We start from the raw sequence: 12,346 nt of genomic DNA, 5'->3' as shown, positions 1-12,346 counted from the left end.
GCCTCACTTGGAGTATCGTGAGCAGTTTTAGGCCCCTTATCTTAGAAAGAACATGTTAAAATTGGAGAGGATTCAAAGAAGGTTCACGAAAGTGATTCCAGGATTGAATGGCTTGTCACATGAAGAACGTTTGATGGCTCTGGCTTGTATTCACTGGAATTCAGAAGAATGAAGGGTGACCTCATTGAAACCTATTGAACGGTGAAAGAGTGAATATGGAGAGGATGTTCCCTATGGTGGGAGAGTGTAAGTCCAGAGGACACAGTCTCAGAATAGAAGGGTGTCCTTTTAGAACGGAAATGAGGAGGAATTTTTCTGGCCATGGAGTGGTGAATCTGTGGAATTCTTTGCTGCAGGCAGCTGTGGAGGTCAAGTCTTTATGTATATTTAAGGCAGAGGTTGATAGATTCTTGATTGGTCAGGGCATGAGGGAATAGAGGGAGAAGGCAGGAGATTGGGGCAGAGAAGAAAAATTGGATCAGCCATGATGAAATGGTGGAGCAGACTCAATGGGCCAAATGGTCTAATTCTGCTCCTATGTCTCAAGGTCTACTTGAATGAAAACCGACGCAAAATAGTTTCCCTGATATTTCCTTATTAATCAATATTATTGATTTTGTTTTATCCTATGAGGACCTTTCATTAACTTGTCCTAATTATTTCTTTCTTATGAATCTATAGAAGGTTTTTGTTTACTTTATTTTTGTGTTTGTCACCAGATTATTCTTGTATTCTACTTTCTCTTCCCTTATGAATGTCTTAGTTCTGCTTTACTGAACTCTGAAATTTTGCCAATCTATCGGCCTACTGCACTGTATAGCAACCTTAAAAGCCTTTTCATATCTTAACCACTAGACCATTTTATATGTTGGGTTTTTATGGCTTTAAAAGGATATACATTTGTGCAGACTATGTGTTAGTACTTCAAACAATAGCCATTGCTTATATATTATAACTTTTAAAGTAGTTTTACATTAACAATAGAAAATGCTGGAGATATTCAGCAGGTCAGCCCACATCTATGGGAAGAGAATTCTAGTTACATTTCAGGTCAAAACCCCTTCATCAGAACTGGGGTCTTACAACTTTGTAGTTTGGCTTCAATTTAAAACCTTCGTTTCAGATTGAACTAAATCGATTCTGTTTTCAGACATGAACATCCTTCTCTGAAGAACCAGATTAACAATAGCCAATTTTCTATGGTACCTCAACATAGTGATTTAGAAAACCATCTGTTTCATACCTCTTTTAGATCATCTTCCTCAACATTATTATTAAAAATTTGGTTTCTCCAGACTGTATACGGTATTAATTAAAGATCTGCAATGATTACTATATAACACTTAATAATTGCACCTTTAACTTTCTTAATTATGCAATGCTCCATGTTATCAATATTGCCTGAGGTTCTATAGACCACTCTTTGTTTCATTCCTTGCTGTTTCTTATCTACCCAGAACTCTTGACTGTTTCAGACATGATCCTCTCTCTTTACTGCCTTCATTGCTTTCTTTATTATTAGAATTACCTTTCACTTTTTCCAACTGTGTCTCCCTCTAACTATCCAGGAATATTTAATTTCCAGCATTCATCACTTTTACAACTACATTTCTGTAATGGCTATTACACTGTAATATTTGAGTTCCTTGTGCTGTTAATTCATCTATCTGTTTGTTTTTATTACTATGTTCATTCAGATAGACAGATTTCCTTGTTTACCATTTTTCCCTCCTTAAACTCTGGAGGAATATCTTCATGCTCTTCCCTTCTCAATAGACTCTGGTTTTCATTACCCATAACCTATCCAATCCAAACTTTATTACTTGGTTCTTTTCTCTTTAAATTTTCCTACCTGCAAAATTGAATTTAAAACCTCACCTGCAGCTCTAGTTATTCATTTCTTCTGAATATTATTTCCAGCTCAATTCATGTGAAGTTCATCCCAAATTAATAGCTCTGCAGCTTCCAGTGCTAATGCCAGTGTCCATGTTGAAATAAATTTCCATCACACTAATACTTGAGTCAAGAATTCAATGTGTTGATCTAACTCATCTTGCGTGATGTCCTTAACCCTGACACCAAGTAGGTAGTACAACTTTCACAACACATTCTCACCTGTACAGAACAGTATCAACAAGACCAAGGAATTGATTGTGGACTTCAGGAATGGGAAGTTGGTAGAATATACACCAGTCCTCATCGAGGGGGGTCAGTGGAGGAAAGAGTGAGCAACTTCAAGTTTGGTATGTCAGGAAGAATCCAGCAAATTTCTACAGGTGTACTATGGACCTCTGTATGGTATGGAGGGGCCACCGCACAGGATTGGAAAAAGCTGCAAAAGTTGCAAACTCAGCCAGCTCCATGTTGAGCACTAGCCTCCCCACCATTGGCAACATTTTCAACAGGCAGTGCCTCAAGAAGGAGACTCCATCTTGGAAGACCCTCACTATTGTGAACATGCCTCCTTCTCATTACTACCATCAGGGAGGAGGTACAGAAGCCTGAAGATGCACACTCAATATTTTACGAACAGATTCTTTCCCTCTGCTGCCAGGTTTCTGAATGGTCCATGAACCAACGACACTACCTCACTATTTTGCTCTCTATTTGCACTATCTACTTTTAATATATTTTTATTGCACCTTTTAGTAATTTTTATGTAATGTGTTGTACTGCTGCCACAAAACAATTAATTTCACAACATACATCACTGATGATAAACCTGCTCCTGATTCGATCCTCATACATATAATGTGCCCCATCACACATCATTGCTTTTTACTACACTCTCAACACAGGCTGCAAGGATTGCATACGCATTAGACAAGTGTAAGAACTGGATCTGCTTCTGTGTTACTTTTTGGATCCCCATACCTGCTTCACTTGTAGTCACACCCTTTTCCCTTATGCCTCTTTTGAGTAACCACTTCTGCTGCAATTATTTTAGGGTGAAGCTGGAAGAGCGCATAGTGTTGTGAATTGCCTTACTGCCTTTTAATTACACCAGTTCCCAGAAGATACTGACAGCCATAATGAGGTTGAGGTAGTGTTAAGTAAACCCTTGCACATCATAGTAATCAAATCTTGATGCACCTGTAGAGTACTTGTAAAGACTAAAAAGAGCAAAATTAGTATTATGTATTCACCCACCACCCCACCAGCCTCTGGATCCAGCACATTATCCTCCGCAACTTCTGCCACCTTCAACAGGACCCCACCACTAAGCACATCTTTCCCTCTCCACCCCTCTCCACTTTCCACAGGGATTGGTTCCTCCGCAACTCCCTTATCCACATGTCCCTCCCCATGGATCTCCCACCCAGCACTTATCCCTGTAAGCGTAAGTGCTACACCTGTCCCTACACCTCCTCTCTTGCCACCATTCAGGGCCCCAACAATCCTTCCAGGTGAGGCAACACTTCACCTGTGAGTTTGTTGGGGTCATCTATTGCATTTGGTGCTCCCGGTGCAGCGTCCTCTACATCGGTGAAACCCGACGCAGATCGGGGGACCGCTTCGCCGAGCATCTCCGCTCCGTCCACCACAATAGACAGGATCTCCCGGTAGCCACCCACTTCAACTCTGCTTCCCATTCCCATTCAGATATGTCCATACATGGCCTCCTCTACTGCCATGATGAGGCTAAACTCAGGTTGGAGGAGCAACACCTCATATACCGTCTAGGTAGTCTCCAGCCCCTTGGTATGAACATAGAATTCTCCAACTTCCAGTAATTCCCTCCCCCTCCCTTCCTCTATCCCTATCTCACTCTGCCCCCTCCCCCAGCTGCCTATCACCTCCCTCATGTTTCCGCCTCTTTCTACTACCTATTGTGTTTTCCCTTATTCCTTCTTTACCTTTCTTGCCTATCACCTCCTTGCTTCCCCTCCCCCACCCCTTTACCTTTCCCCTTACTGGTTTTTCACCTGGAACCTACCAGCCTTCTCCTTCCCACCCTCCCCCAACCTTCTTTATAGGGCCTCTGCCCCTTCCCTCTACAGTCCTGACGAAGGGTTCCGGCCTCATCGTCCGGTCGACTCATCGTTTCCATGGATGCTGCCCGACCTGCTGAGTTCCTCCAGCGTGTTGTGAGTGTTGCTTAAAGTATTATGCAATTCTGTTCTTCACAAAATAAAATGTGTTTAAAGTTGGAAAGGACTGGGTTAGAAATGGAAAGTTCAAAACTATTCTTGACCATGCTTATTTCAAACAAGTTAAAACTGGCAAAAGACAGTAAATTGATATCAAAGTTACAAAAAATTTGCATGAAATTGCAAGTATGTATATCTTATATTTCTTACATATTATAATGTGTGACTGGAATTTGACTTTGAAAGCAATAAGCAACAGCTTCCAAGATCACTTACAATATACTAGCGTTGCCAGGCATCTCCTTTGTTCATCACTCTCATGTAAAGTCGAGGGGACACTATTAACCGAAAGTACTCGCTGAGGAACTTGCATGTTGCGAATGTCAACAACCTCTGCACCATCAAAAATCAGTGCTTCTATTTCCTCTTCTGCTTTCACTGAAAAGCAAAAGTGAGAAATCGTCATTTCAAGTTCTGTTTTTTTTATATAACGTTCACTTTGTTAATCAAACAGGGCAAGTTCAGCAACGTACTTGGCATTGACCTGACGTTTAATTAGGCTTAACAATGTATTGAGCTTTGCTTGTTAAAAATGAAATACAACATCATCTTCAAAATTAAGTTGGGTCTATCTACCTAAAGTTATGATATCATTGGACCTCATTCACAGTTGCATTCTCTGGTTCTTCTTGATTGCACAGTATTTAGCATAGAGGGTATAACTACCTCTTAGTCCATGAGCCAGTAGGATTGGTCGGTATTTTTGGCAAGGTATACATCTCTAGAGTTAGAAAATATGTGAGAGCATTGCACCAATGGTAGCTTTATTACTTCAAATAAGTAATCACTTTCTGTATATATTAGATATTAACATCAGTACAGCAGAAAATGTTACCCCACCCCCCAAAAGGTGAAAAAACCTCATTTGGAGAGATTTTTGGAGTTTTATCAATGTCATGATATTTTCCTTATTGTTGTATCAAATCTAAACAATCTTAAACTTTTGTCATAGCATATAGAATTACAGTACAATAATTCAAATGTGGAGTTCCACACGGCCATAACCTGGGCCCCATTTGGTTGTAAAATAAATATATTTAATCAAAGACTGCTTTCCATACTTTGTTTTCCATACTTTCATAATCTATTAATAATCATAATAATTTTCCAAGTCTTCCACATCTTCATCTGAACTTTCCACACTCTCTGAGGTAGATGCCTGGTTCTCACAGTCTGCCAGTCTACACATGTCAGTACACCTGAGGCCATTTGCAACACACATACATCTTGGGAGTGAACATTTTTTTGGACAGTTACAGGTCAGTAGATCCAGGACGGCATCAGGTGCTGGCTGGCCTTCCATCCAGTGCACCACCAACTGTTCAGCTTCCTTTTCTCTCTCCATCTTGCATCCTCTACCAACAGGGCTTGGCACTTGTGAGTCCTGCTCCAAACATCTTCTCCATATACCAACCTGGTAGATGGCTCACTGTGCATGTTTTGTTAAGCAGTCCTTGCATGGTGGGAGTTGATGACTTTCGATTTCACCTTTTTTGGCACAGAAAAGGTGATACCTGAGCTCATTGACCTTGGTGGTCGATACTTTTGGGGCATACAGGAGACATATAAATGCCTCCAGTTTGTCCATCAGTTCTGAGGAGAGGTCCCATTCCTGATCCAACTCTAAGAATGTGTCCTGAGTTTCCCTGTTGCTGGTCAGAAGTTTTAGCACTTGTCTTCTCTTTGCCTGCAAAAGTGCTTACAGTGTCACATCCTGCATATGCGTGCAACCCGATGAGAGCCCTACATACCTCTATGCCAACAGTGGCAGCAACCTTCCTGATGTCTACAAGCCTTGTACGGGTTCTAGTGCCACACTTCTGGAACAATGGGGCCGCAATCTTGTCACAAAATGCTAAAGACATGATAAAAACATCTGCTAACCACTGCTGAAACTGCTTCCTCATCTTTCTAGATTCTTGGCTGCTGTAGCTCCGCATAAGAAAGCTCTGATTTGTTGCCTTGCACCATGTCCCTTAACTGTCCCAGGAATGCACTGCGGTGCTCAGCTGTTATGTAGTAATGCTTGATAGCTCCAGTATTCAGGCTGAATCGTGACGTGCGTCCAGGAGTCTGTGTGTCTTTGTTCACTGTGGCTTCAATAGCCTGGTCCACAGGGATCTGCCCAAAGGGGTTGTTACTTGACAACTGCACCGAGAATTGGCCTGTCTTCATACACAGAAGGATTCTTCTTTGGGAGGTTCATCATCTGAGCAAAGTAAGAGGACAGGTACCTGACATAATTCACCTTATCATAGGCAAAGCACCATGGTATCATGGTTCTTATAGCATGGAGGTGCAACCCCCAGTCCCCCTCATGAGGGGCACGCAGAAGTGCTACGTTCTCTACCATGTCGATGTATGATATCCAGAACGCAGATAGCTCTCCATTGTTGTGACAGAGGTGTTCCAGAAAGTCTGTCCACAGGGTTATTCAGCTCAGCTAAGAGTGGACTTTGCAGCAGATTGTTCAACTTCTGTTGGTTCAAGTCACTGGCCATGTTGTTCACATTGTCTAAGAATGATCTGATCATCCTACTCCTCTCTGGAACATTGCCCTCAACCCACGGTGTGAACTCTGCCCATGTGAGTCTCATCAGTGCTTCATAGATGTATTTGTGGACCCTGACAGCACAATTGTAGTGTTTACCATCAAGGACTCCATTGATGGACCCCTCTGCGATGATTCCAGCCTCTATGCATACATCCTTTAGACCAGCATCCTGAAATTGCTTTCCTAGGATGGCTAAGGCACTACATATGGTATGGAATGTCCCCATCCTGAGAAGAATGTTGGAGAAGCGCTCTTTGTGCTTCCAGGCAATTTTAGTGGCTTTTGCATAGAGTGCTTGATTCATGACTATCACAATTGTTTCTAGATGAAGTTCCTTCCTGATTAGCTCTGATTGGTTCAGGATTTCAAATACTGTGGTCAACTCTGTGGCTGGTGAATTGATGGTTGGCAAATACCCAACAACATCTTGTGAGATTGGCTCTTGGTCCCTGGTGCTGATATCAAAACCAGTCTGTCCGCCAAAGAAAGCAGGATCTCCCAGTGGCCACACACTTTAATTCCACGTCCCATTCCCATTCTGATATGTCTGTCCACGTCCTCCTCTACTATCAAGATGAAACCACACTCAGGATGGAGGAACAACACCTTGTATTCCGTCTGGGTAGCCTCCAACCTGATGGCATGAACACTGACTTCTCTAACTTCTGTTAAAGCCCCACCTCCCCTTCGTACCCCATCCCTTATTTATCTATTTATTTATTTATTTATTTTCTTTCCCACTTTTTTCTCCCTCTGTCCCTCTCACTATAACTCCTTGCCCATCCTCTGGCACCACCCCCCCCTTCTTTCTCCCCAAGCCTCCCTTCCCATGATCTTCTCCCTTCTCCAGCCTCGTATCCCTTTTGCCAATCAACTTTCCAGCTCTCAGCTCCATCCCTCCCCCTCCTGTCTTCTCCTATCATTTCGGATCTCCCCTCCCCCTGCCACTTTCAAATCTCTTAATATCTCCTCTTTCAGTTAGTCCCGACGAAGGGTCTCAGCCCGAAACGCCGACTGCACCTCTTCCTATAGATGCTGCCTGGCCTGCTGCGTTCACCAGCAATTTTTGTGTGTGTTGCTTGAATTTCCAGCATCTGCAGATTTCCTAGTGTTTGCCAGCTTGGAATTGTCTGATTCTCTGGATCTGTTTGCCTTGCAAGCGTCCACACTAGGTTCTTCTTGCAGGCAAGAAGAGCAGTTTCCTTGGTTTCCTGGACACAGTGTTCTCTGGTTGGGAGAGACTGTGGGCCCACACGTGCACCTGCTACGTATACCTCCAGTTCTTGGTCCTCAATGGTGACTGATCTCTGCTTCAGTTTCTCAATGTGCGGAAGCTCAGCTATGCCATTGACTCTATGTGATGTACCCTTTCCAGTGAGAGTTTCCTCAAGTCTATCCATATTGTCCCATGCAAGACTGGTAAAGACAAGAGGCTTGATGGAGGCAGAAAGCTACCACCATGGCAATGCTATCACATATTTTCTAGCACTAGGAAGAAAAAGAATGGTTTACAAAGAATGGTGCCAAAAGCAAAAAAAAAATCCAGCAAGTGGCTGTTGTGTGAGCGAAAACATCTTTTTAAATCCACTTGCTGGATGTTTTTTTATTTTTGGCACCATTCTTTGTAAACTCCAGAGTCTGCTGTGCGTAAAAGTCCCAGGAGATCAGCAGTTTCTGAGATACTCAAATCACCCTGGGCGGCACCCAATTAATTAGCTTGTTTATTTCGGTTTTTTTCTTAAAGAGGTGCTGGGCGCGCTCTGGCACACCCCTGAATGTATCCAAATAACTTGATGCATTGTAATGTCCAAATCTTAGGCCTCAGCTCACAAAATCTTAAGCTGAAGTGTCTTGAGCAACAATCTCCGTCAGCTGCCACAAACTATAATTGTAGCACATTACCTGCCCTGCTCTGCCTATCTTAATTCTTTCAATAAGCTGCACTGTCGCTGTTACCTGACCAAAGATCACAATTTGTAGACTCAGTGGGCACGGCACACTGTGCAAAAATTCCTTGGCACAACGCACAATACATGTGCCTCAACTGCTACGTGTATCTGAATTAGTGAAACAAACAATGTAACAATCAGGATAGAATCTTGAGTGCGGAAGTTGTTGAGTCATAAGGAACAAGTGATAGAAACATAGAAAATAGGTGCAGGAGTAGGCCATTCGGCCTTACGAGCCTGCACCACTATTCAGTATGATCATGGCTGATCTTCCAACTCAGAACCTTGTACCTGCCTTCTCTCCATACTCCCTGATCCCTTTAGCCACAAGGGCCATATCTAACTCTCTTTTAAATATAGCCGATGAACTGGCCTCAACTGTTTCCTGTGGCAGAGAATTCCACAGATTCACCACTCTCTGTGTGAAGAAGTTTTTCCTCATCGCAGTCCTAAAAGGCTTCCCCTTTATCCTCAAACTGTGACCCCTCGTTCTGGGCTTCCCCAACATCGGGAACGATCTTCCTACATCTAGCCTGTCCAATCCCTTTAGAATTTTATACATTTCAATAAGATCCCCCCTCAAACTTCTAAATTCCAGAGAGTATAAGCCTAGTCGATCCAGTCTTTCATCATATGAAAGTCCTGCCATCCCAGGAATCAATCTGGTGAACCTTCTTTGTACTCCCTCTATGGCAAGAATGTCTTTCCTCAGACTAGGGAACCAAAACTGCACACAATACTCCAGGTGTGGTCACACCAAGTGATCATAATATTGTTTGTCTCGAAGTTTTTTGAGAGAGTATATCAGTAAAACAGGTACATAAAACAAGTACAGAACTTTTGCTACTTAGGAAGCTGGGTGACATCAGATGGCAGGTGCGACATGGACATCAAAAGAAGAATAGCGATAGTAAAAGACACCTTTACGAGAATGAAGAGTATACTGACCAATACTAAACTAGGCATGACAACCCGCCTCACAGTACTGAAGTGTTACGTTTATCCAGTTATGTTATATGGCTCAGAATGTTGGACAATATCTAGTAACATAAGGAAACGAATTGAAGCAGCCGAGATGTGGTTTTTGAGGAGGATGCAAAGAATATCATCTACAAAATGAATATCTAACGAGGATGTCATGAACAGAGCAAACACAAAAAGAGAAATAATGTATGACATCACGAAAAGGCAATGTAACTTCATTGGACAGGTGATTAGGAAAGAGGAGTTAGAATGCATGGTAATTATGGGAAAGATTGAAGGGAAGATAACAAGAGGAAGACAAAGACAAATGAGGATGAAGACAGCAGCCAGAGAACTGGAAATGAATACCAATGAATTGATCCACTTGACCCAAAACAGGAGTGTGTGGGCCATGGCAGTCAAAGCTCAAACTGGGCATGGCACCGGATGATGATGATGATGATGATGATGATGATGATGATGATATCAGTAAAAAACCAAAGGCGTTAAAATGTATTTCAGAAAGGCAAAGTTTGTGCAGATGCAGCAAAGACTTCAGAAGGTAAACTGGAAGGAACCGCTTGATGGTTGAGTCAGTTGAGGAACAATGGGGTTGACTTAAAGAGGTAATAAGTGCAGTGCAGCAAATGTTCATACCCAAGGTCAGGAGAAGCAATAAAAACAATAGATCAACTGCATGGATGAAGAAAGCTATACAGGTGTCCCCCGCTTTTCGAACGTTTGCTTTACGAAACCTCACTGTTACAAAAGACCTACATTAGTTACCTGTTTTCACTAATAGAAGACATTTTCACTGTTATGAAAAAGAGCAGCATGCGCCCTGAGCAGCCGCTCTCCCCTGGATTTGGAACAGCATTCTCGCCGGCATTGCTTAAACACATGCCTGTGAGCAGCAGTTTGCAAGATGAGTTCTAAGGTATCAGAAAAGCCTAAAAGAGCTCGTAAGGGTGTTACACTTAGCGTAAAACTAGACATAATTAAGTGTTTCGATCGTGGTGAATGAAGTAAGGACAAAGTGAGTTTGGCTTGCGGAAGTCGACGAAGATGATGTTGAAGAGGTTTTGGCATCCCATGACCAAGAATCTATCATCTATGAAGATGAAGAGCTGATTCAATTGCAAGAGGAAAGGATAACAATCAAAACCGAATGCAGTAGCGAATGGACCAACAGTGAAGTCCTCCAGGTACTGAACATGAGGCAACTACATGAGATTTTCGCTGCAATGATAAAGTACAACTTTAATTTTGATAGGGTACATCGGTTTAGGGCATATTTGCAGGATGGTTTGAGTGCTTACAAAGAACTGTATGATCTAAAAATGCACGAGGCTAAGCAGTCAAGCAAGCCTTCCACATCAGCCATAGCAGATGACCAACCTCGAGCTTCGACATCGAGGCAGGCAGACAAAGAAGATGACCTGCCTGCTCTGATGGAAACAGATGACACCCCAGTGTCCCACCACCCCAAACCCTGGGCCGCAGACAGATACCGATCCGCGGAGAATGCAGCAGTAGCCGGGAGGCACCCAGCACATCTTTAAGAAAAAAGCCAAAATAAACAAGCTAATTAATTAGGTGCCGCCCGGCACGTAAATGTCGGCCCAGATCAGAGGCAATTGCTGATTGCGTTGCCTCTGATCTGGGCCGACATTTATGAGCCGGGCGGCACCTAATTAATTAGCTTGTTTATTTCGGCTTTTTTCTTAGAGATGTGTTGGGTGCATCCCGGCACCACCGGACCTCTGCATTCTCCGCGGATTGGTATTGGTTCGCTGCCCGGAGGGTGGGGGCCACTGCACCATCCCAACCTCCGACAACTCAGCCTAACACACCATCATCAGTGTGCTCGCTGTCTTCCTGATTCCCGTAAGTGATACTACACTGTACATACATTATTTCTTCTTTATATTGGCTGTGTATTTTTACGCATTATTTGGTATGATTTGGCAGCTTCATAGCTTAAAGGTTACTGGAGAGTGCTTGCGCTGTGTTTTTGCCGAGAGCGCTTGCGTGAGATTTTCGCTACGGAGAACACTGCAGGTAATTATTGTGGAAAAGTATTCCTACTTTATATAGGCTGTATGTTCATCACATCATTCCTGCTTTTACTATATTTTACTGTTATTTTAGGTTTTATGTGTTATTTGGCATGATTTGGTAGGTTATTTTTGGGTCTGCGAATGCTCACAAATTTTTCCCATATAAATAAATGCTAATTGCTCCTTCGTTTTACGACATTCCGGCTTACGAACCGTTTCATAGGAACGCTCTACCTTCAGATGGCAGGGGAAACCTGTACTTAAAAAATTATTGAAGAAAAGACTATATAAGGAAAGCTATATGAGGAATACAGAAAATAATAGTAACGACATTAACCGTAGGACACATGAAAATATGACAGCGACAGTCAAGAGGGAAATTTAAATTGCCAAAAGGCAGGTTGAGAAGGATATTGTTAAGATTGACCCCACGAGATATTTTTTAATACTTTAGTAGTAAAAGAAAAGTTAAGTCGGAAATTAAGTGTTTTAGGAATAATAATAGAGGGTTAAATTATGTGGAAAAGGACATTGCGGATATTAACTTATATTTTGGTAAAGTATTCACCCAAGAAGATGTTAGCAAAACGCCAGTAAATGTAGAGAAAAACAAGGTTGTTTTAAGAAACTTGGAGGTCTTAGAAAGTGAGGTCCTGTTTCACCTGAAAG

General features: G+C 42.4%; 1 protein-coding gene across 2 annotated transcripts in view; it reads right to left on the bottom strand.

Annotated features, from left to right (window-relative positions):
• LOC134348133 (BEN domain-containing protein 2-like) overlaps positions 1-12,346 on the bottom strand; it is a 165,425-nt gene that overhangs the window by 132,642 nt on the left and 20,437 nt on the right. For both annotated transcript variants that reach the window (XM_063051062.1, XM_063051063.1), the window contains exon 2: positions 4,368-4,529. In XM_063051062.1, coding sequence (XP_062907132.1) covers positions 4,368-4,529 — 162 coding nt within the window. The remainder of the gene's footprint in view (positions 1-4,367; positions 4,530-12,346) is intronic.

This window comes from Mobula hypostoma, chromosome 6 (genome assembly GCF_963921235.1).
Source record: "Mobula hypostoma chromosome 6, sMobHyp1.1, whole genome shotgun sequence".
In the NCBI taxonomy this organism is placed as follows: domain Eukaryota; kingdom Metazoa; phylum Chordata; class Chondrichthyes; order Myliobatiformes; family Myliobatidae; genus Mobula; species Mobula hypostoma.
This window is presented reverse-complemented; position numbering and strand designations above follow the sequence as displayed.